Raw genomic sequence first — 24003 nt, forward strand, 5'->3', positions numbered from 1 at the left:
GGAGACTGTGGAATATAAATGCCTTTTTTACAGTGCACCTAGCACAGCCCAGTGTACTGTAAACCAACCTATTCATTGTGCATGTGATGCCATGGCAGCTGACTGCCAAACACGAGGTGGGCATTTGCCACCGATAAAGACGCACCCGCCTTGAAAGATGTTCAATTTCGGCACATCACCACTGTGACAACAGACATATCCAATCGGCGAGGATGTGGCCGAGGGATTTCAGAGTGACAACAGCAAGACATTTTGGCAAACTTGTAAAATTTGTACAGTGAAAACAGCATGGAGAAAATAGAGGAAGAAAAATTAATGCAGTGTCCCTGTTCGGAGTTCAGGGATAAATGTCGTAGAGTGACATGGTAAAGCACAGCGATGGACCTCTCCACTACTTTAAATGTACCAGGTTGGTTGAAAGCGGTCTAGCTGAAATAAAATATAGCATAGCCACACATGCTTCACTTGGATCACATATCTCCTCTTTATCCTTACTTTAAAGTGAAGCCAGGGCCTTCCATTGTAACAGTGACAAATACATACTGCCAAGCTGCAGCCCACTTTAACTCTAAACCAGCGGGAAAAGGTGCCGGGTTACTTCCTGTTAGCAAGCTCGTTAGTGTCAAATAGGGGTGAGCTTGCGCCGTCCTGTGTCCTACCTCGCCGTGGGCGCCATGAAAACCACATACAGTGTGTAAGCCGCTTAATACTGCAGCATTTAGAAGATAAAGCGCAGCTATAGTATAAGCACAGAATATTAGCATGTGTTTATTTTCTTAAGTTTTGGCTCATACAGTGGCCGAGAAGTATAAACAAATTATAAAAATTTCAAAACAAAATTATAAATGTGGCTAAATCAGCCATTAAGCTATGAATGATGAAATACATTGATTTCAATGAAAGTCGATTGCTTTGATGAAAGTTTTGTTGAGGCATTTTACCTTATCCTTCAAATCTGAGAGGAACTTCAAGGTTTCAAAAGTCTTAATTATATGTGAATATTACCTGAACATACATGTTTCTGATGCTAAATATGTCTAATCGCTGTCATTTATTTGTGTTTTTAAAATTATTATTAAATACTTGCTTTAAAACAGTTTACTGTTCCTGAAATAAAGTGACTTTTGTTTTAAAATCAGATAGCGACAATATGCAAATCATTATATTCATTCAGTCACTGTAATAATGTCTGAAAAGTCAAACACTTTATGGAGTCAGTACAAACAAAAACAGTGTCATATACTGCCTGCAGTTCCATTATTGTAGCCGGGAGGGCGCTTTGCGTTCTCTCTCTCCCCCCTACCTTCTCTGTTTTCAGCACCTGTCTCGAATCAGCCTTATCACCACCAGTTACTTTCAGTGGTACCACGGTCCCTTTTACCTCACGTAAGTCACCCCATTCCTCGTTCCCTTTTTGACTCCTGTGTCTCCTTGTTCCAGTGTGTTTTCCCCCAGTGTTCCTGATCCAAGTAATTCCTGCTGCCAAGCCAGCCGCCTGTCCTCACCACTACCTGCCACCTGTCCACACCGCCGCCTGCCAACCCACCTCGGATCATTGCCATTACCTTTCATCAATAAACTATTCACCCTTTCACATCTGCCTCCGACTGCTCTTGGATCCAGCCACACTCTATTCGTGTCAGAATACTTCGGCCATTATGGACCCAGCTACTCCGGAGGCACTGATGAAAGCACTAACTCTCCAAGTAGCCCACATAGAAAAACAAGAAAAGACTCTCCAAGAACTCACGGAATCCCTACACTCCCTCCTACAACAGGTATCCCTCCTTTCTTCAACGATGCTAGCTAACCATCCAACTGTAAGTACGCCTTCCGAGCCCACAGCCTCAGCGCCACCATGCCTCCTGTATAAAGAACCTCGTGTTCCGCCGCCCGAGCCCTACTCCGGGGACCTAGGTGCATGTAGCCAGTTTCTACTCAATTGTTCACTCGTTTTCAACCTTCAACTATACAGTTATCCCACCGAACAATCCAAAGTAGCGCATGTCACTAACCTCCTCCGCGCCAAAGCAGCTAAATGGTCCACTTCCTTATGGCTAAACTCCTCCTCGGTACTTCACTCATTCAATTCCTTTTCCGATGAACTTCGTAAAGTGTTCGATCACCCCGTTCAGGGAAAAGAAGCCACCGTCGTCGTCTCACACACAGGGCGCTAATTCTGCAGCAGAATATTCCGTAGAGTTCCGGATATTGGCAGGTGAATGTGGGTGGGATAACGCGGCACTTTGGGGGATTTTTTTCGATGGCCTTTCCGAGTAGCTCAAGAATGAGCTAGCAGTCCGGGACGAGCCCTCCTCTCTCAAGGATCTTATCCATCCGTCTGGATAACAGACTGCGAGAGCGTACACGAGAGAGGGGGTTTCGCTCGCGGGAAAAACCCTCCCACTCAGAGCGCTACGCCGTCAGCTTCACACCCGCCTCCTGCACAGTCTTCCGCCTTTCCGTCACTCCCCATAGCCACTGAAGAGCCCGTGCAAGTTGCTAAGACACAGTTAGATCCACAGCGTCGTATCGCCCGGCGGCTGTGTATCTACTTCGGTCAAACCGGTCACTTTATTTCCTTATGTCCCCTCCGGCCAAAAGACCATGCTCACCGCAGAGCGTCATGGTGAGCCAAACCACCATCCCCTCAAGCTCTCCTTCTCGCATGACCATTCCCACTTGCATTATAGTTTCGGCATCTTAACACTCCCATCACTGCCCTGATTGATTCCAGTACCGATGACAATTTCATTCATCCAAGCCATATTTCACCAGCTCCAAATTCCTCTCCAACTTCTTCCGTCTCCGAAGAAGGTCACAGCCCTGGATGGCCGTATCATCTCCGCTGTTACCCACCAAACTGTGCCATTCACCTTGCTTATTTCAGGAAATCACCGTGAAAACATTTCCGTTTTTGTTATCCCTTCTCCTGATACCCCATTAGTCCTTGGAATTCGCTGGCTTAAAAGACATAACCCCACCATTGACTGGACACATTTAGCCATCTCTGGATGGCGCCCTCACTGCCACTCACACTGCCTGCTCTCAGCAATACCTCCTTCTGGTACACCACCACCCTCTTCCATGCTCGTTGACCTCTCCGGAGTCCCTGGAGAATATCATGATCTATCTCCGGTATTTTGTAAAGACCTGGCCATTTCTCTACCCCCCACCGCCCGTATGACTGTTCTATTAATCTGCTGCCGGGGGCCCCTCTTCCCTCCAGCCGTCTCTACAACCTTTCCCGACCTGAGAAGAGGGCTATGGAGGACTATATCCATGACTCTCTGGATTCCATTCTCCGCCCATGTATTGACTTCCGTGGTCTCAATGATATCACCGTGAAGAATAAATCTCTGCTTCCCCTCATCGACCCCTCGTTTGAACCCCTCTGTGACACCCAGGTATTCACCAAATTGGATCTACGGAAGGCCTACCACCTTATCCGTATCCAAGAGGGGCACGAATGGAAGACCATCTTCAATACCCCTCTCGGACACTTCGAGTATCTGGTCATGCCATTCGGTTTAACCAAAGGCCCTGCAGTTTTCCAGACATGTATTACTCACGTCCTCCATGACATGCTCAACTGGTTCGTATTTGTATACCTTGATGACATCCTCATTTGTCCCGCGCACCCGAAGAACACCACCTCCATGTACGCCAAGTCATTCAGCGTCTCCTTGAAAAAAACCTCACCCGGATCCCAAGACTGGGCCTACAAACCGCCTGTTCGTACCAGATTCTGCACACTCTAACATTCTTCAGTAGGCTCATACCTCCAAACTCACCTGGCATCACCCGCACCATTCAGTTCATCCGGCAACATTTCTGGTGGCCCAGCCTTGTTCAAGACACCCGGGAGTTCGTCCAAGCCTGCTCCGCCTGTGCCCGAGGGAAGTCTTCACACCTGCCCCCGGCTGGGCTGCTGCGTCCATTGCCTATCCCTAGCCGCCCTTGGTCCCATATTGCTCTGGACTTCGTTACCGATCTACCTCCTTCTGAAGGTAACTCTGTCATTCTCACCATTGTCGTTCGTTTTTCCAAATCTGTCCATTACATACCTCTCCCAAAGCTACCATCCGCCTTCGAAACTACTGACCTCCTTGTCCAGCATGTCTTTAGACTCCACGGTATTCCCATCAATATTGTCTCTGACAGAGGTCCGCAGTTCTCATCCCTGGTGTGGAAGGAATTCTGTAAAGCGGTGGGCGCAGCAGCCAGCTTGTCATTGGGATATCATCCGCAGACCAACGGCCAGACGGAGCGGGAAAACCCATCCCTGGAATCAGCCCTCCGTTGTGTTGCCGCATGCAACCCCTCCTCCTGGAGCTCATTCCTCCCGTGGATTGAGTACGCCCACAACTCCTTCACCTGTTCCGCTACCGGTATGTCCCCATTCATGGCTTGCTATGGTTACCAACCGCCATTGTTCAAGCGGCACTGGCAGTGGCTGTACCCGCAGTCAAGGATCATCTCCAGCGGATCTGGGATGTATGGAATGACGTCCGTGCGGCATTGACCCGGTCCGCCGCACGCAACAAACAACTCGCGGACCGTCATCGCTCCCCGACGCCCGAATACAAGGTGGATCAATCTGTCTGGCTTTCTTCTCACGACCTCCCACTTCAGACTGAATCGCGTAAGCTCACTCCCCGTTTCATAGGTCCTTTCCCGATTACCAAATAATCAATCCCACTTCCGTCCGGTTGAAGCTTCCACTGTCCTTGAAAATTCATCCACCCTTCCACGTCTCGTTGCTTAAGCCTGTCTTCATCCTGTTGGCTACCGTACATCTATAGAAAAATCTTAAACCTCACAAATGACAACCATTCACACTCACTTTCACAAATATGAGCACTTTAGAGTTGACTAACCAGGCATGCATGCTTAGTGAACGTGGGAGAAAACTGTAGTACGCAAAGAACTTTGACGCAAGCAAAGCAAACTCCACAGAGAAATGGCCGAGCTTTTTCAAACCATGAATCTTGACTGTGAGGCAGATGTGTGAGACACGTTCCATCGTACCACTTCAAATTTGTCAATGTGACATTTTATTTATGAGTACAAGGCCACACACACATCCACAACTCTTATCCCCATGTAATGCCATACGTTTTAAAAAGCTGAAAACGTGATGTGCTTGTAAGTACTGAATTAAAAATAATGATAAAACAATAACAGAAACATTTAGAATATATTTAAAATGCATGCAAAATGGAATTTGTTGGAAATGAGCTTTGCTATTTTCCTTTTTTCCCCCTTACATTTCTACTTTTGCTATGTAGTTGTTATTGACACTGCAGGTAGTTGATATTAAAAAAAAATGACCAATCAAACTATTTTAAACCACATGACGTTTAGTAAACAGCTGGACCTTGTGAATGCAAATCAGGCTAATTGAAAATGTTTGCCATGTTGTCTCATACGGCTTTTATTTTCAATCAGTGGTATTCACTGTATTCCTTTTAGCTGAAGAAAACAACTTGAATTTTCTTCTAGAGCAAGAAAATGTTGCAATAAATGAAAAAAAAAAGGAAACAAAACTCACCATGAGTAGTCACAGAGTCTGAATTTCATGTTGTTTATACATGTGATAGTTGGGTTCAGGTGCACAAGCGCAATTTCATAAATGTGTTATTTCCTCTCAAATGAAATTTTTTCTTGTCAGCATTTGTGGCACAACTGGGCACAGAGCCCCCGGTGCTACTTGCGTCAATAAAGTTTGGATTGTTTCAAATAAGCAGAGGCAGTGATTTGCTGTTGCTCTTCAAAAGAGATCAGACGGCTGCTCTTACCCACACCTGTTCTCCCAGGGTGATGCTGACGTACATGCTGCTCTCTGCAATAAGTATTGACGACAATATTTCACTCATTCAGAACCTCAAATATTGGAGGCATATAAATAAAAGGGGGGAATCAGTGAAGAAACAAACAAATTTGCATGAGCTTGTATGTGTTACCATTACTGTCAGGTGTTTTTGCATGCATGTGAGTAAGGAGACAAGAAGGAAGCAGGGGTATATGGCATGGAAAAAAACATCTCTATTGGCTAGCTCTATTTACATGAGTGTGACAGCATCTTTCAATAGAAGAAAGCAAGATGATACACAGTGTCGTGAAAAGGTATTGGTCCTCTTCTCAAATTATAATATTTTTGCATAGTTTCCCGACTTTAATGTTAAAGATCATCAAACAAATATGAATATCAGACCAATATGATCCAAGCAAACTTAAAATGCTGTTTTTAATAGGTGAATTCATTTATTAAGGGGTAAACATAAAACAATTTAAAGTTACCTGGCCCTGTGAGAAAAAGTAATGGCCCCCTAAACCTAATAACTGGTTGGGCCATCCTCAGCAGCAACAACTGAAATAAAGCGTTTTCTACAACTGGCAATGAGTCTTTCACATCTCTGTGGAGATATTATGGCCCAGTCTTCCTTGCAGAATTGTTTAAATTCAGCAAAAATGGGAGGGTTTTCGTGCATGAACTGACTTTTTAAGGTCATTCCACTACATTTCAATCAAACTGAAGTCTGGACTTTGACTAGGCCAGTCCAAAACAATTTAGTTTTTTCAAGCCATTCATAAGTTGACTTGCGGGTGTGTTTTGGATCGTTATCCTGCTGCAGAACCCAAGTGCGCTTCACCTTGAGGTCATAAACTGATGGCTGAACATTCTCCTTCAGGATTTACTGTTAAAGAGTAGAATTCATGGTTGCATCAATCACAGCAAGCTGTCCAGGTCCTGAAGATGCAAAGCAGCCCAAGACCATCATACTACCACCACCATGTTTGACTGTTGGTATGATGTTCTTTTTCTGAAATGCTGTGCTACATTTATGCCAGATGTAACGACACACACACCTTCCAAAAAGATCAACTTTCATCATGTCAGTCCATATAATAATCTCCCAAAAGTCTTGGGGATCGTTCCGATTTTATTTATTTATTTATTTTTTTAAAGTAAGACGAGCCTTTATGTTCTTTTTGATCAGCAGTGGGTTGTGCCTTGGAAGTCTGCACTGGATGCCATTTTTGCCAGGTCTCTTCCTTATACACTTTGATTGTCAATTCATAAATATGCGTAACACATACAGAGGATCTCAGATTCAGGAGGAGCAGTGTGGTTTTCGTCCTGGCCGTGGAACAGTGGACCAGCTCTAAACCCTCTGCAGGGTCCTCGAGGGTGCATGGGAGTTCGCCCAACCAGTCTACATGTGTTTTGTGGATTTGTTCAGTCCCTGTACGACCGGAGTCAGAGTTTGGTCCGCATATCCGGCAGTAAGTCGGACTCGTTTCCGGTGAGGGTTGGACTCCGCCAAAGGGCCAAGGCTGCCCTTTGTTTATAATTTTTATGGACAGAATTTCTAGGCGCACCAACAATCTTCTCATTTCTTCTTCTCGTTTTTTTCCACATTTTTTCCACATTCAGGGAGAGATTGTTATTTGTGCACCGCCTGGCCAGGCGGCTCACCTCACTCCTGTAGTCTGTCTCGTCCCCGTTGGTGTTGAAACCCACCACAGTTGTGTCGTCAGAAAACTTGATAAAGAGGTTGGAGCTGATGTCGGTATGCAGTCATAGGTCAGCAGGGTGAAGAGGAGTGGGTTCAACACACAACCTTGAGGGGCCCCTGTGTTCAGAGTGATGGTGCTGAATGTGATGCTGCCGACCCGTACTGCCTGCGGTCTCCCTGTCAGAAAGTCCAGCAGCCAGTTGCACATCGAAGTGTTGAGTTCCAGGTGGTCCAGTTTGTAGATCAGTTGTTGAGGGATGATGGTATTCAATGCCGAGCTGAAGTCTATGAACAGCATTCTGACATATGAGTCCATAGAGTCCAGGTGTGTGAGGGAAGAGTGGAGGGCGGTGGAGACGGCATCATTGGTGGACCGGGTGGACCGATCTGGAAGGGGTCCAAGGATGACGGGCGGGGGGACTTGACATGGTACATGACTAGCCGGTCGAAGCACTTCATCAGGATGGGAATGAGCGCTACTGGACAGTAGTCATTGATGGAGGAGGGAGACGACTTCTTTGGGACCGGGATGGTGGCTTTGAAACATGTGGGGACAACACCCTGACTCAAGGAGGTGTTGAAGATGTCAGTGTAGACATCTGTGAGTTCAGCTCCTCAGAACACGACCAGGTATGTTATCCGGGCCCGGAGCTTTTCGTGTGTTGATCCTATCAAGAGATCTTTTCACAATGTCCCGGGTCAGTGTCAGCACTTGGTCACCAGGAGGAGGTGGAGTCTTGTGTGCAGGGTGCTGCTGTGTGCCTCAAACCGAGCGAAGATGGAGTTGTAGGTGGCAGCCTGTTTGAACATGGTCCAGTCTGTGGTGGAAAAACAGTCTAAGTGCCTCAAGGGACCCTTCTGGAAAAACTCGTACCTGTTTCCTAACTGGTTGGGAGACTTTAACCAGTGGTCTGTAAGCTGGCATTAGCATAACAGTGAGATGGTCTGAGGCGCCGTGGTGGGGGAGGGCAAGGCATTGTAGGCCCCTCTCAGGGGGGTAAAAACCTTGTCCAGAGTGTTATTTCCCCGTGTTGGAAAGTCAATGTTTGAGGAGAGTTTAGGGGTTTAGGAGTTTGGGGTCAGCATTGTTAAAGTCCCCAGTTAGGATGAGGCAAGCATCTCGGTGGGCCGTCAGCTGTTCACTGATATGGTATAGCTTAATTAGCGCTTCACTCCTGTTATTGCTGGAGTTTGTCGGAATATAGGCTGCCACAAGCAGTATGGCAGTGAATTCCCTCGGTAAATAAAACAGCCGGCACTTCAGAGCCATAAACTCCAGTAGTGGTATGTATTGTTGACTGACCAAGATAGCGTCCCGGCACCGGGCATTACTGATGTAAACACACAGTCCGCTGCTGCGAGTCTTACCTCCTGCGAGAGTTCTGCCCACTCGGTAGCATGCTAGCCAGTCGAGCTGAATGGCGCTGTCTGGAACGCTCCAGACACCATGTACAAACACAAAAACATAGTACAATACTTTTTCTCAGTACTGTACCTATTTAAAATGTCCACTGTAGGGAAGTTTAATTTGATGGCATTGACAATTTCTTTCAGACTCATGCCTTTATGCCATTGCTATTTAGAAAAAAGAAAAGGACAGACACAAAACAGAGGGAAGACATTTGAGTGATCACTGCTCATGCGAGCTGAAAATTCCCATTGGGAAAGGGCTTTGAACACAACCTGTGGTTCATGCCGTTACAGCCTTCAGAAAACTGGGAATTTATCAGGATTATGTCTCGCTACCTGCTACCACACTTGCAAGCTGCTGTGTCCGGGTGATGGGGTTGACACGGCGTGACTCCACAATGGCTGAAGCTATTTTCCTGGCATGTCGCTCCTCACCATAAGCACTGAGGATAGACGCAAGAGCCAGTTGATCTAAGGTATTCACCACGTCAGCAGCACAGGGCATGTCGGAGAACCTACGCACAAAGGGAAGACCAATTAAAGTTGGCGACGTCACCTTGTTGCTGACAGCAGTGAATCCTGCCAAGTGTGAGATACAGCTGAAAACCTTGATGGCTGATAGTCATCACGACAACGATTTGCGAGGGGTCAAAATGATGAACCATGATGATGTTAGGTGGGGAAAAGGCAAGGCTCGGCAAATGTATTTATATACCATATTTCATAAAAAAGGTAACTTTGTATTCGTTACATGATTAAAACCATAAGCAATACTAAGAACAGAAAAGTAAAAAACAGCTTAAAAGCATTAAAAAAACAAAGACTAAAATTACTAAAAACATAGTGCAAGAAAGAGCATTAAAAAATCTAAATGCTCTGTAATAGTTCTAAAATGCTCAAGCATGAGAAAAAGAATAGTTTTTAACCTGGACTTAAAAACATTGACACATAGGGCTGACTTCACATCTGTTGGCAACTTATTCCATTGTTTGTAGAGCTAAATCCTGCTTCACCATGTTTGCTTTGGACTCTGGACCTGAGTCTGTAGATCTCAGAGCTCTACTGGGTTTATATTCCATTAGCTTTTCTTTAATGTATTCATGACCTGAACCATTTGGTGATTGAGAGACATGTAATAGAACTTAAGTCTATTGTATTGGTGACTGGGAGCCAGTGTAGAGACATAAGAATTGGAGTAATAACTGATATCTTAGTTCTGGTCAGAACCCGAGCTGCAGCATTCTGAATGAGTTGCAGCTGTTTAATGCTCTTTTGGGGGAGTCCAGTCATAAGACCATTACAATAGCCAAGTATACTAGAGGTACAGGCTTGCATTAGCTTCTCCTGGTCTGCTTGGAACATGTGTCATAACACCGTCGCAGTGTAGCGCTAACTACTTGCGATGAGGACTTAATGGCAGATTGTTTTTTTTTTTTTTTGCCTTAGGGTATTGGTGACTGCTATCGGCAGCCTTCACGAGTACCTGATAACTTGAAAAACGGCCAGTATCAGTACTTGCTCATCCCTACGAAAAAAGTGCGCGGCGATTAAGACAATAAAAGTTTTGCACTCGTGGAGACAATACTTCATATACTACACTGTGTGTATATGGCGCATGGACACATTGCCAGACAAAAATAGCCCCGAGTGCCATTCTGTCAACAACTTCAGAGAGTAAACAAATAATGTGCAGTTTATCAGAAGCTAACGCAGTCAGCAAACGCTAATCCGTGCATCCAACAAGACTCAATGCAGCTCTGCTTACCCTTTGGCTTTACAATGACAGGTGTTTCTACATGGTGGTGCATAATACTGTTTTACAGTAGGCCGTCACTTGGAAATGGCTGAACAATGAACAATGCCCAGCCAAGTTGATAATTTCATTGGCAGAGAAACTCGATGTGGGGTTGGTCATTATCTAAATGAGCAGAAGTGCAGTACACCTCATTTACAGACACATTCTCAGAACTAGGCAGATAAGGAACGATTTACTTGGTTGTCTAATTTCACTCTTGAAGGGTGGGCAGGCACTCCAGAGACTCAACTACTGTATTCATATAGAAACCATTAGAAAGTAAATGTTCTGTAATATGTCCCCTGAAAATCCATATACTGTACATACATAGGCTACACTTTCCATATTTCAAAAGGATGCCAAAGCACAAAGCATCTACATAAATAAATGTTTCTTGTTCTTCTTCTTAATAGTGGATGAACGCATTAAAATAATGACAATACAGTGTTCCCTAGCCACTTCGCGCTTTGTGGCTTCAGTGCTTCGCGAGTTTTTCCAAAATATTCATTAAAAAAAAAAAAGAAATAAAAAAAAAAAGAAATAGAGCCATATCGGCAACCATATTGCGGAAAGACGCGTTGTTTCATGTTGGTGCGCGCGAGAGAACGTTTCCCTGCATGCCAAACAAAGAGATAAGTTGACTCAGAGGCTATGGACATGCCTGTACTGTACGGGCACTCATACAATGTGCGTGATTGGTTCCCGGCACGACTTCGACCAATGAGAGCACGAGTGGATTTATCCCGTGAGCTGATTGGCTGCGCATCATCGCAGCCTAACCCAGCATCTTTCCTTGTTGTGTCTCGCCAGTCTCGTCCACGCTGTTGTGGTTGCAATAACTTTTTTTGTTTTAGTGATATTTTTTTTTATTAGTTAAGCCCTTACAATGCCGCCGAAGCGCTGTGCCCCTGCGAAAGCTTCCTCCGGTGCGCACGAGAGGAAGAAGAAGATGATGACCATCAGCAAAAAAGTGAAACTTTTAGATTTGATCAAAGAGGGCAGAAGTTATGCATCTGTGGCACGCCATTATGGCGTGAATGAATCTACAGTGCGGTACATAAAGAAAGAGGAAGCAAACATCCGCAAAACTGCTTCAATAACCTTCAATAAGGAAGCGAAACGTGTGATAACTACGCGTAATAAGAGAATTGTGAAAATGGAAGCTGCATTGACATTGTCGGTTACTGATTGCAGGGAAAAGACAGTGAATTTGGACACTAATATTATCAGGACAAAGGCCAAAGCTCTCTTCGACCAAATCTTGCCCGATGACGACAATGAAGAGGCTGAAGAAGGTGCTGACGAACCTGACGAATCTACGAGTCAAGTGAGAGGCTCTCCTCCGCCACCAACACAAGCCTCTTCGCCTCTCTCAGAAGGCAATGTTGATGAATGTTAATTACTGTATAATAAATGTTAATTACCGTATAAGGTTTCATAATTAAAGATTTAAGTAAATATGTGTACTGTTGTAATCTTTGTCTCAAATATGTAAAGTATAAATACTGTTTACATATTTTAAACATTCTGGTACCCACATACACATCCACGAAAATTCCTCGGGGGGGGGGGTGGTTCAAATCCTACTTTGCAGTTTTTCACCTTTCGCGGGGGTTTCTGGTCCCCATTAACCGCGAAAAACGAGGGAACACTGTACCATCCACCAAAACCTCCAACTGTCTTGACAGAAGCATACATATAAATGCGCACACACAGAGCCGGATTATTACCTTTTATAATTAAATTCACACAAGTTGGCCTGTTATTTCCACGTTGGATCAGATGTTAAGCGCTCCTGATAAGCATAGAAAGTATACCCGATACCACTCTGATCATTGACCTTGTATTCCTTCTTGTGTTCACCTCTCTCAGAATACAGAACAAGGAAGAGGGGAGTAAGTTCCATTTACCTAAAAATTGGTAATTTTGTGCAGTATGTAATATATGTACCACTGAGCCTCGTACTACTGACAGGAAAAATAATTATCTTTTTTTTTTTTTCAAAAATCAGTTGATGAAGTATAATATAAAGAGTCTTCTTATTGACTCTCTGAGAGCCTTTGTTTGTTGGGCTATTGTTATGGCATTTTCAAGTCTCACCATGAATGCCAAATCCACCACTTCAATCAGAAAGGACAAATGATTCTGTCAAAGTGGCCTGAAAACCACTTTGAGGTAACAAGGTAACCATTTTTCTTCTTTCTTTCCCTGTAGCGTTGTTTTGGAACAAATTCCTTTCGTGGAGATTCAAATTAAGATTATTGGTTCTGTTCTTCACTAAATTCTCAACTTTTTGTTTGTTTGTTTTTTAATACTAAAATATAGAAATTGTATGTCTGGATACATAGTTTGTTGCCGTAAATTTTGAATATGATAAAAATGTCACCTCTCTCCATCCATTCTCATGTCCAAGGGCCCATCCTTGCTGAGCGAGAAGCCTCTTTCTGCATGATCCATCTGCATGGAAGAACAGCCAGCATCCAATAGGACAGCATCAATACTGCCGGCTTTAACGTTGATGCCAGCGAGCAGGGCTTCAAGCTCGCTGAATAGTCCAAGTAATGGTTTTACACGGTCACTAGAGAGAGAAGATCATCATCAGTTAGTTGTGTATTTTGATATTACTTTCATATGACACTAAGCAAAATTCATGGTTCCATCAATCACAGAAAGCCACCTAGGTCCTGAAAGAGCAGGTAGCCCCGGACTATCACATTACCAACACGTTTGACTGTTGGTATGACGTTCTTCTTGTGAAAAGCTGTGTTACATTTACACCAGATGTGAAGAAACAGAAACCTTCCAAAAAGTTCAACTTTTGTCAGTCCATATTCTCAATATTCTCCCCAAAATCTAGGGAATCATTCAGATGTTTTCTTTTTCAAAGACAAGCCTTTATGTTCTTTTTGGTCAGCTGTGGTTTTCACCTTGGAGCTCTGCCATGGATGTCATTTTTGCCTCTCTCTTCCTTATTGTTGAGCCAATAACACTGAATTTAATTGAGGCAAGGATGCCTGCAGTTCTTTATATGTTGTCCTGGATTCCTTTGTGGCTTCCTAGATGAGTCGTTGCTGGGCCCTTGGGGTAATTTTTGTAGGCCAGCCACTCCTGGGAAGGTTCACTATTGTTTCATGTTTTCTCCATTTGTGGATAATGGCTCTCACCGTAGTTCACTGAAGCTTTAGAAAAGGCTTTGTGACCCTTTCCAGACAGACAGACGTCAATTACTTGATTTCTCATCTGTTCTTGAATTTCTTTGGATCGTGACATTTTCTTTCAGTTTTTTCAGATCTTTTGGTCAACTTCATTTTGCCAGACAGATTCTATTTAAGTGGTTTCTTGATTGAACAGATCTGGAGTTAATCAGGCTTTGGTGTAGGCAGTGAAAATGAACCCAGCTTTCCCAAAGAAATTAACCACAGTTAAGTCATGATTTAACAATTACTTTATTACACAGGGCCAGTTATCTTACAAAAGTTATTTTTTCTCCCTTTATAATTAAAATCATTTAAAACATGCATTTTATGTTTAGTTGGGTTATTTTTGTCTGATATTTACATTTATTTGATGATCTTAAACATAAAAAAAAACAAGAATTTGAGAAAGGGGCAAATTTCTTTTCACTACACTGAACTGTATGTTAAAAATGAATAATTGTAATAATAATCATAATAATCATAAAAATTCACTGACTAGTAACATCCGTGCATAAGAAGGCCAAAAGAGCACCACCAGCAATGATGTAAACCTCCTGGTAGGGCACGTTGAAATGCCACCCTTCAGTGTAGTAACATTGTACACATTATGACTGGTACATCTCGTATAAATACAGTGCAATATTAAACTATTACACCACTTCTTCTTCTTTTCCTTTCGGCTTGTCCCTTTAGGGGTCGCCACAGCGTGTCATCCTTTTCCATGTAAGCCTATCTCCTGCATCCGCCTCTCGAACACGAACTGACCTCATGTCTTCCCTCACGACATTCATCAACCTTCTCTTTGGTCTTCCTCAAGCTCTCTTGCCTGGCAGCTCCATCCTCATCATCCTTCTACCAATATACTCACTATTTCTCCTCTGGACGTGTCCAAACCATCGAAGTCTGCTCTCTCTAACTTTGTCTCCAAAACATCGAACCTTGGCTGTCCCTCTGATGAGCTCATTTCTAATTTTATCCAACCTGGTCACTCCGAGAGCGAACCTCAACATATTCATTTCCGCCACCTCCAGCTCTGCTTCCTGTTGACTCTTCAGTGCCACTGTCTCTAATCCGTACATCATGGCTGGCCTCACCATTGTTTTATAAACTTTGCCCTTCATCCTAGCAGAGACTCTTCTGTCACATAACACACCTGACACCTTCCTCCACCCGTCCCAACCTGCTTGGACGCGTTTCTTCACTTCCTGACCACACTCACCATTGCTCTGGACTGTTGACCCCAATTATTTAAAGTCCTCCTTCCTTGCTATCTCTTCTCCCTGTAGCCTCACTCTTCCCCCACCATCCCTCTCATTCATTCATATATTCTGTCTTACTTCGGCTAATCTTCATTCCTCTCCTTTCCAGTGCATGCCTCCATGTTTCTAACTGTTCCTCCACCTGCTCCCTGCTTTCACTGCAGATCACAATGTCATCTGAAAACATCATGGTCCACGGGGATTCCAGTCTAACCTCATCTGTCAGCCTATCCATCACCGCTGCAAACAGGAAGGGGCTCAGGGCTGATCCCTGATGCAGTCCCACCTCCACCTTAAATTCGTCTGTCACACCGACAGCACACCTCACCGCTGTTCTGCTGCCCTCGTACATGTCCTGTATTATTGTAACATACTTCTCTGCCACTCCAGACTTCCACATGCAGTACGACAGTTCCTCTCTGAGTACTCTGTCAAAAGCTTTCTCTAGAGCTACAAAGACACAGTGTAGCTCCTTCTGACCTTCTCTGTACTTTTCCATCAACATCCTCAAGGCAAATAATGCATCTGTGGTACTATTTCTAGGCATGAAACCATACTGTTGCGAGCAAATACTCACTTCTGTCCTGAGTCTAGCCTCCACTACTCTTTCCCATAACTTCATCGTGTGGCTCATCAACTTTATTCCTCTACAGTTCCCACAGCTCTGCACATCACCCTTGTTCTTAAAAATGGGCACCAGCACACTTTTCCTCAATTCCTCAGGCATCTTCTCACGTGCTAGAATTCAATTGAACAAGCTGGTCAAAAACTCCACAGCCACCTCTCCGAGATGCTTCCATACCTCCACAGGAATGTCATCAGGACCAACTGTCTTTCCATTTTTCATCCTCTTTAATGCCTTTCTAACTTCCCCCTTACTAATCATTGCCACTTCCTGGTCCACCACACTTGCCTCTTCTACTCTCCCTTCTCTCTCATTTTCCTCCTTCATCAACTCCTCGAAGTATTCTTTCCATCGAGCTAGCACACTGCTGGCACCAGTCAACATATTTCCATCTCTATCCTTAATCACCCTAACCTGCTGCAAATCCTTCCCATCTCTATCCTTAATCACCCTAACCTGCTGCAAATCCTTCCCATCTCTATCCCTCTGTCTGGACAACCTGTATAGATCCTTTTCTCCTTCTTTAGTGTCCAACCTGCCATACATGTCATCATATGCCTTTTGTTTGCCCTTTGCCACCTCTACCTTTGCACTGTGTCGCATCTCAATGTATTTCTTTCGCCTCTCCTCGGTCCTCTCAGTGTTCCAATTCTTCTTAGCTACCCTTTTTCCTTGTATGATTTCCTGTACTGTGAGGTTCCACCACCAAGTCTCCTTCTCTCCTTCCCTGCCAGAAGATACACCAAGTACTCTCCTGCCTTCCTCTCTGATCACCTTGGCAGTGGTCCAGTCTTCTGGAAGCTCCTCATGTCCACCTAGAGCCTGTCTCACCTCTTCCCAAAAAGCTGCACGACACTCGTCCTGTCTCAGCTTCCACCACATGGTTCTCTGCTCTGCCTTTGTCGTCCTAATCTTCCTCCCCACCACCAGAGTCATCTTACTCACCCCCATTCTATGCTGTCTAGCCACACTCTGCCCTACCACAACCTTACAGTCGCTAACCTCCTTCAGATTACATCGTCTGCACAAGATGTAATCCACCTGCGTGCTTCTACCTCTGCTCTTGTAGGTCACCCTATGTTCCTGCCTCTTCTGGAAAAAAGTGTTCACTACAGCTATTTGCATCCTTTTTGCAAAGTCTACCACCATCTGTCCCACCAAGTTTCTTTCCTGGATGCCGTACTTAGCCATCACTTCTTCATCATCCCTATTTCCTTCACCAACATCAAGACTCTCTCTGTGTATCGGATGCTCAGAACTACTTCGTCCAGCTACTTCCAGAATTTCTCTTTCACCTCTTGGTCACAGCCTACCTGTGGGGCATAGCCACTAATCACATAATACATAACACCCTCAATTTCAAGTTTCAGCCTCATCACTCGATCTGATACTCTTTTCACCTCCAAGACATTCTTAGCCAAATCGTTTAAAATAACCCCGACTCCATTTCTCTTCCCATCTACACCATGGTAAAATAATTTAAACCCTGCCCCTAAACTTCTAACCTTACTGCCTTTCCACCTGGTCTCCTGGACACACAATATATCAACCTTTCTCCTAATCATCATGTCAACCAACTCCCAAGATATTCCTGTCAAACTCCCAACATTCAAAGTCCCAAGATTCAGTTCTAGGCTCTGTGCTTTCCTCTTCGCTTTCTGCCAAAGAACCCGCTTTCCACCTCTTCTTCTTCGACCCACAGTAGCTGAATTTCCAACAGCGTCCTGCAGGTAATAAACTATTACACCACTACAGTTTATAAACATGCAGTATCAACTAGGATTGCATCAATCCATCCATTTTCCATACCACTTATCTCTGAGTTTTAATTAACATATTGCACACCTTGTAAAATGAATGTATGGCACTGCAACAATGTCTATTTCATATTGAGCCTCCACAAGCTGTTAAGTTACTTGCCGACCCTACATTTAATGGGGGTGGGCGGGTTGGGGGTTGTAGCAGTGTGCACTTTTAATTCTTCTGCTCTTGTACATTTCAAAAATGAACATATATTCATATTCTTTGGAAGCATTGTATCTGCCTCACCTATTCCATTAGGACTTTCCAATAACTGACAGAGCAAAGCCATGTATACTCAGTCACTTCCAAGCACGGTAAAATCCTCCAGCCACTCTCATGAAAAATTCATGTGACCTTTTAACATTGTGTTATCAAAGATGATGGCACAAGAAAGCAACAGGAGTAACCATTTTTACATTAAAGGGGGGAAAAAAATACTCTCCAGCCTTTTCTACCAATTTTCCAGTGGTTGTTACAGTATTGTCTTATCTAAATGGTAAATGGTAAAATTTACAGACTAGAAGTCTCAGCATCCAGTACTCAGAACAACACAGTTGCAAGTTTATTTCATTATCCTATGCAATGGCAAACTTTGATTAAAATGTTTTATGGCTTTGTTCACGGACTAAAAAAACAGTCTGCGAATATTCATCCACCCATTTACTTCCACTTATCCAAGGTCAGGGTTGTGGGGGTAGCAACTGAAGCAGGGAAGCCCAGACTTCCCTCTCCCAGTCACTTCGTCTAGCTCTTCTGGGGGGATCCCGAGGCATTCCCAGGCCAGCCGTGAGACATAGTCTTTCCAGCGTGTCCGGGATCGTCCCCGGGCCTCTTCCCAGAGGGACATGCCCGGAACACCTCACCAGGGAGGCCCCCGGGGGCATCCTAACCAGATAACCGAGTCACCTCATCTGGCTACTCTCTCTGCAGAGGAGCAGCAGCTGGACTCTGAGTCTCTCCCGGATGACCAAGCTTCTTACCCTATCTCTAATGGAGACCTCGGACACCCTGCGGAGGATCGCCTTTCGGCCGCTTGTATCTGCGATCTTGTTCTTGTTCAACTTGTGACCATGGGTGAGGGTAGGAACGTAGATTGACTGGTAAATTGAGAGCTTTACCTTTCCTTCTTTACCACAACAGATCTAGAGAGTCCACATCACTGCAGAAGCTGCACCAAACCGCCTGTCGATATCCCACTCCATTCTTCCCTCACTCGTGAACAAGACCCTGAGATACAGGAACTCCTCCACTTGGGGCAGGATCTCTTCCTCGACCCAGAGAGGGCACGTCACCCTTTTCTGACTGAGGACCATGGTCTCAGATTTGGACGTGCTGATTTTCATCCCAGCTGCTTAACACTGACAACGGTCCTACAGGGACCGAACAGCCCGTATCGGGAGTTCCGGTACTCCATATTCCCAGAGCACCCTCCACAGGACTCCCTGAAGGACACGGTCAAAAGCCTTCTCCAAGTCCACAAAACTCATGTTGACTGGTTGGGCGAACATCCATGCACCCTTGAGGACCCTGGCGAGGGTGAAGAGCTGGTCTACTGTTCCACGGCCGAAAACCACACTGCTCCTCCTGAATCTGAGATTCCACTTCCTGAGGGGCCCTACTCTCCAGAACCCCTGAATAGACCTTACCAGGGTGGCTGAGGAGTGTGATCCCCCTATAGTTGGAACACACCCTCCGGTCCCCCTTCTTAAAAAGAGGGACCACTACCCTGGTCTCCCAATCCAGAGGCGCTGTCCCCATTGTCCAGCCAATGTTGCAGAGGCGTGTCAACCAATACAGCCCTACAACATCTAGAGCGATCACATCCACCCCTGGGTTCTTGCCACCGAGGAGCTTTTTAACCACCTCAGTGACTTCAACCCCAGAGATAGGGGAAACCGCTTCAGTGTCCCCAGACTCTGCTTCCTCCTGGGAAGGCGTGTCAGTACATCTGAGGAGATCTTCAAAGTATATGGCTCGCCGACTCACAACGTCCCCAGTCGAGGTCAGCAGCACCCCCTTCCCCACTATATACAGTTTGATGGTGCACTGCTTTCCCCTCCTGAGATGTCAGATGGTGGACCAGAATTTCCCCAAAGTTGTTTTCCACGGACTCACCAAACTCCTCCAATGCCCGGGCTTTTGGCTCAGCGATCACCAAAGCTGCATTCCACTTAGCCGGCCAGTACCCATCAGCTGCCTCTGGAGTCCCACTGGCCACAAAGGCCCAATAGGACTACTTCTTCAGCTTGATGGCATCACTTAATGCTGGTGTCCACCAACAGGTTCGGGGATGCCGCCAGGACAGGCACCACCCACCCCCACCAGGGCCAACTCACCAACAGGTGGTGGTCGGTTGACAGCTCTGCCCCTCTCTTCACCCGAGTGTCCAAGACATGTGGCGCAAGTCCGATGAGACAACCACAAGGTCGATCATCGAACTGCAGCCTATGGTGTCCTGGTGCCAACGTGCACATGTGGACACCCTTAGGTCTGAACATGGTGTACATTATGGACAGTTTGTGACAAGCGTAGAAGTCCAATAACAGAACACCACACGGGTTCTAATCAGGGGGGCCGCTCTTCCTAATCACACCCTTCCAGGTCTCACTGCCATTGCCCATGCGAGCACTGAAGTCCCCTAGCAGGCCGAGAGAGTTCTCAGTGGGAGCACTCTCCAGCACCCCCTCCAAGTACTCCAAAAAGGGTGGGTACTCTGAACTGCTGTTTGGTGCATCGGCACAAACAACAGTCAGGACCCGTCCCCCTACCCAAAGGCAGAGGGAGGCTACCCTTTCGTCTACTGGGGTGAACCCCAACGTACAGGCACCGAGCCGGGGGGTGCAATCAGTATGCCTACACCTGCTTGGCGTCTCTCGTGGGCAACTCCAGAGTGGAAGAGAGTCTAACCCATCTCGAGAAGAGTGGTACCAGAGGCCAAGCTGTGTGTGGAGGTTTGCCAGACAATTTCCAATCGGAATTTATCGACCTTGCACAACAGCTTAAGCTCTTTCCATGCCAGAGAGGCGGGAAAATTATCAATAATAACAAACATCCATCCATCCATCCATTTTCTACCGCTTATCCGAGGTCGGGTCGCGGGGGCAGTAGCTTTAGCAGGGACGCCCAGACTTCCCTCTCCCCAGCCACTTCATCCATCTCTTCCGGGGGGGATCTCGAGGCGTTCCTAGGCCAGCCGAAGGATGTAGTCTCTCCAGCGTGTCCTGTGTCGTCCCCGGGTCTCCTCCCGGTGGGACGTGCCCGGAACACCTCACTGGGGAGGCGTCCGGGAGGCATCAGAATCAGATGCCCCAGCCACCTCATCTGGCTCCTCTCGATGTGAAGGAGCAGCGGCTCGATTCTAAGATCCTCCCGGATGACCGAGCTTCTCACCCTATCTCTAAGGGAGAGCCCAGACACCCTGCGGAGGAAACTCATTATGGCCGCTTGTATCCGGGATCTTGTTCTTTCGGTCACGACCCACAGCTCGTGACCATAGGTGAGGGTAGGAACGTAGATCGACTGGTAAATCGGGAGCTTCGCCTTTCGGCTTAGCTCCTTCTTTACCACAATGGATCGATACAAAGTCCGCATCACTGCAGACGTGGCACCGATCCGCCTGTCGATCTCCCGTTCCATTCTTCCCTCACTCGTGAACAAGACCCCAAGATACTTGAACTCCTCCACTTGGGGCAGGATCTCATCCCCGACCTGGAGAGGGCACGCCACCCTTTTCCGACTGAGGACCATGGTCTCAGATTTGGAGGTGCTGATTCGCATCCCAGCCGCTTCACACTCAGCTGCCAACTTCTCCAGTGAGAGTTGGAGGTCACGGCTTGATGAAGCCAACAGAACCACATCATCTGCAAAAAGCAGAGATGCAATACTGAGGCCACCAAACCGGACCCCCTCTACGCCACGGATGTGCCTAGAAATTCTGTCCATAAAAGTTATGAACAGAAATGGTGACAAAGGGCAGCCTTCGCGGAGTCCAACCCTCACCGGAAACGAGTCCGACTTACTGCCGGATATGCGGCCCAAACTCTGACTCCGGTCGTACAGTGACCGAACAGCCCATATCAGGGGGTTCAGTACCCCATACTCCCAGAGCACCCCCCACAGGACCCCCCGAGGGACACGGTCGAACGCCTTCTCCAAGTCCACAAAACACATGTAGACTGGTTGGGCGAACTACCATGCACCCTCGAGGACCCTGCCAAGGGTGTAGAGCTGGTCCACTGTTCCACGGCCAGAACGAAAACCAGGCTGCTCCTCCTGAATCTAAGATTCAACTTCCTCGACGAACCCTCCTCTCCAGCACCCCTGAATAGACCTTACCAGGGAGGCTGAGGAGTGTGATCCCCCTGTAGTTGGAACACATCCTCCAGTCCCCTTTCTCAAAAAGGGGGACCACCACCCCAGTCTGTCAATCCAGTGGCACTGTCCCCGATGTCCACGCAATATTGCAGAGGTGTGTCAACCTGGACAGCCCAACAACATCCAGAGCCTTGAGGAACTCCGGGCGAATCTCATCCACCCCCTGGGCCTTGCCACCGAGGAGCTTTTTAACCACCTTGGTGACCTCAACCCCAGAGATAGGAAAGCCCGCCTCAGAGAACCCAGACTCTGCTCCCTCATGGGAAGGCGTGTTGGTGGAATTGAGGAGGTCTTCGAAGTATTCTCCCCACTGGCTCACAACGTCCCAAGTCGAGGTCAGCAGCGCCCCATCCCCACTATACACAGTGTTGATGGTGCACTGCTTCCCCCTCCTGAGACGCCGGATGGTGGACCAGAATTTCCTCGAAGCCGTCCGGAAGTCTTTCTCCATGGCCTCACCGAACTCCTCCCATGCCCGAGTTTTTGCTTCTGCGACCACCAAAGCTGCATTCCACTTGGCCAGCCGGTACCCATCAGCTGCCTGAGGAGTCCTACAGGCCAAAAAGACCCGATAGGACTCCTTCTTCAGCTTGACGGCATCCCTCACCGTTGGTGTCCACCAACGGGTTCGGGGATTGCCGCCACGACAGGCACCAACCACCTTACGGTCACAGCTCCGGTCGGCCGCCGCAGCAATGGAGGCGCGGAAAGTGGTCCACTCGGACTCGATGTCCCCCGCCTCCCCCGGAACATGAGCAAAGTTCTGTCTGAGGTGGGAGTTGAAACTCTTTCTGGCAGGGGATTCCGCCAGATGTTCCCAGCAGACCCTCACAATACGTTTGGGCCTTCCACGTCGGAGCGGCATCTTCCCCCACCATCGGAGCCAACTCACCACCAGGTGGTGATCAGTTGACAGCTCTGCCCCTCTCTTTACCCGAGTGTCCAAGACATGCGGCCGCAAGTCCGATGACACGACCACAAAGTCGATCATCGAACTGCGACTGAGGGTGTCCTGGTGCCAAGTGCACGTGTGGACACCCTTATGCTTGAACATGGTGTTCGTTATGGACAATCCGTGATGAGCACAGAAGTCCAATAACAGAACACCGCTTGGGTTCTGTTCGGGGAGGGGTTCCTCCTAATCACGCCCTTCCAGGTCTCACTGTCATTGCCCCCGTGATCATTGAAGTCCCCCAGCAGAATGATGGAGTCCCCACCGGGAGCGCTCTCCAGCACCCTCTCCAAGGACTCCAAAAAGGGTGGGTACTCTGAACTGGTGTTTGGTGCATAGGCACAAACAACAGTCAGCCTAACCCTAACCCCCACCCGGAGGCGGAGGGAGGCTACCGTCTCGTCCACCGGGGTGAACTCCAAAGTACAGGCGCCGAGCCGGGGAGCAATAAGTATTATACACCTGCTCGGCGCCTCTCACCGTGGGCAACTCCAGAGTGGAAGAGAGTCCAACCCCTCTCGAGAGGACTGGTACCAGAGCCCAAGCTGTGCGTGGAGGCAAGCCCGACTATATCTAGTTGGAACTTCTCGACCTCACATACCAGCTCTGGCTCTTTCTCTGCCAGAGAGGTGACATTCCACGTCCCTAGAGCAAGCTTCTGTATCCGGGGATCGGATCGCCAAGTTCCCCGCCTACGGCAACCGCCCAGCTCGCACTGCACCCGACCCCTATGGCCCCTCCCACAGGTGGTGAACCCATGGGAAGGGGGACCCACGTTACCCTTTTGGGCTGTGCCCGGACGGGCCCCATGGGTGCAGGCCCGGCCACCAGGCGCTCGCCTTCGAGCCCCACCTCCAGGCCTGGCTCCAGAGGGGGGCCGCGGTGACCCGCGTCCGGGCAAGGGAAACCTGAATCCATTAATTGTATTCGTCATAGGGTTTTTTTGGAGCTGTGTTTTGTCTGGTTCCTCACCTAGGACCTGTTTGCCATGGGTGACCCTGCCAGTGGCATAAAGCCCCAGACAAGTTAGCTCCTAGAATCATTGTAACACACAAACCCCTCCAC

At 47.1% G+C, this 24003-nt stretch overlaps 1 protein-coding gene across 1 annotated transcript in view; it reads right to left on the reverse strand.

Annotated features, from left to right (window-relative positions):
- Positions 1-24003, reverse strand: part of mettl15 (methyltransferase 15, mitochondrial 12S rRNA N4-cytidine) — a 126899-nt gene that overhangs the window by 18204 nt on the left and 84692 nt on the right. Inside the window, exons 3-4 of the mRNA XM_061703103.1 lie at positions 13115-13306; positions 9270-9448 (exon numbers count right to left, since the gene is read on the reverse strand). Coding sequence (XP_061559087.1) covers positions 9270-9448; positions 13115-13306 — 371 coding nt within the window. The remainder of the gene's footprint in view (positions 1-9269; positions 9449-13114; positions 13307-24003) is intronic.

Source organism: Phycodurus eques, chromosome 2 (genome assembly GCF_024500275.1).
Source record: "Phycodurus eques isolate BA_2022a chromosome 2, UOR_Pequ_1.1, whole genome shotgun sequence".
NCBI classification, from domain to species: Eukaryota; Metazoa; Chordata; class Actinopteri; order Syngnathiformes; family Syngnathidae; genus Phycodurus; species Phycodurus eques.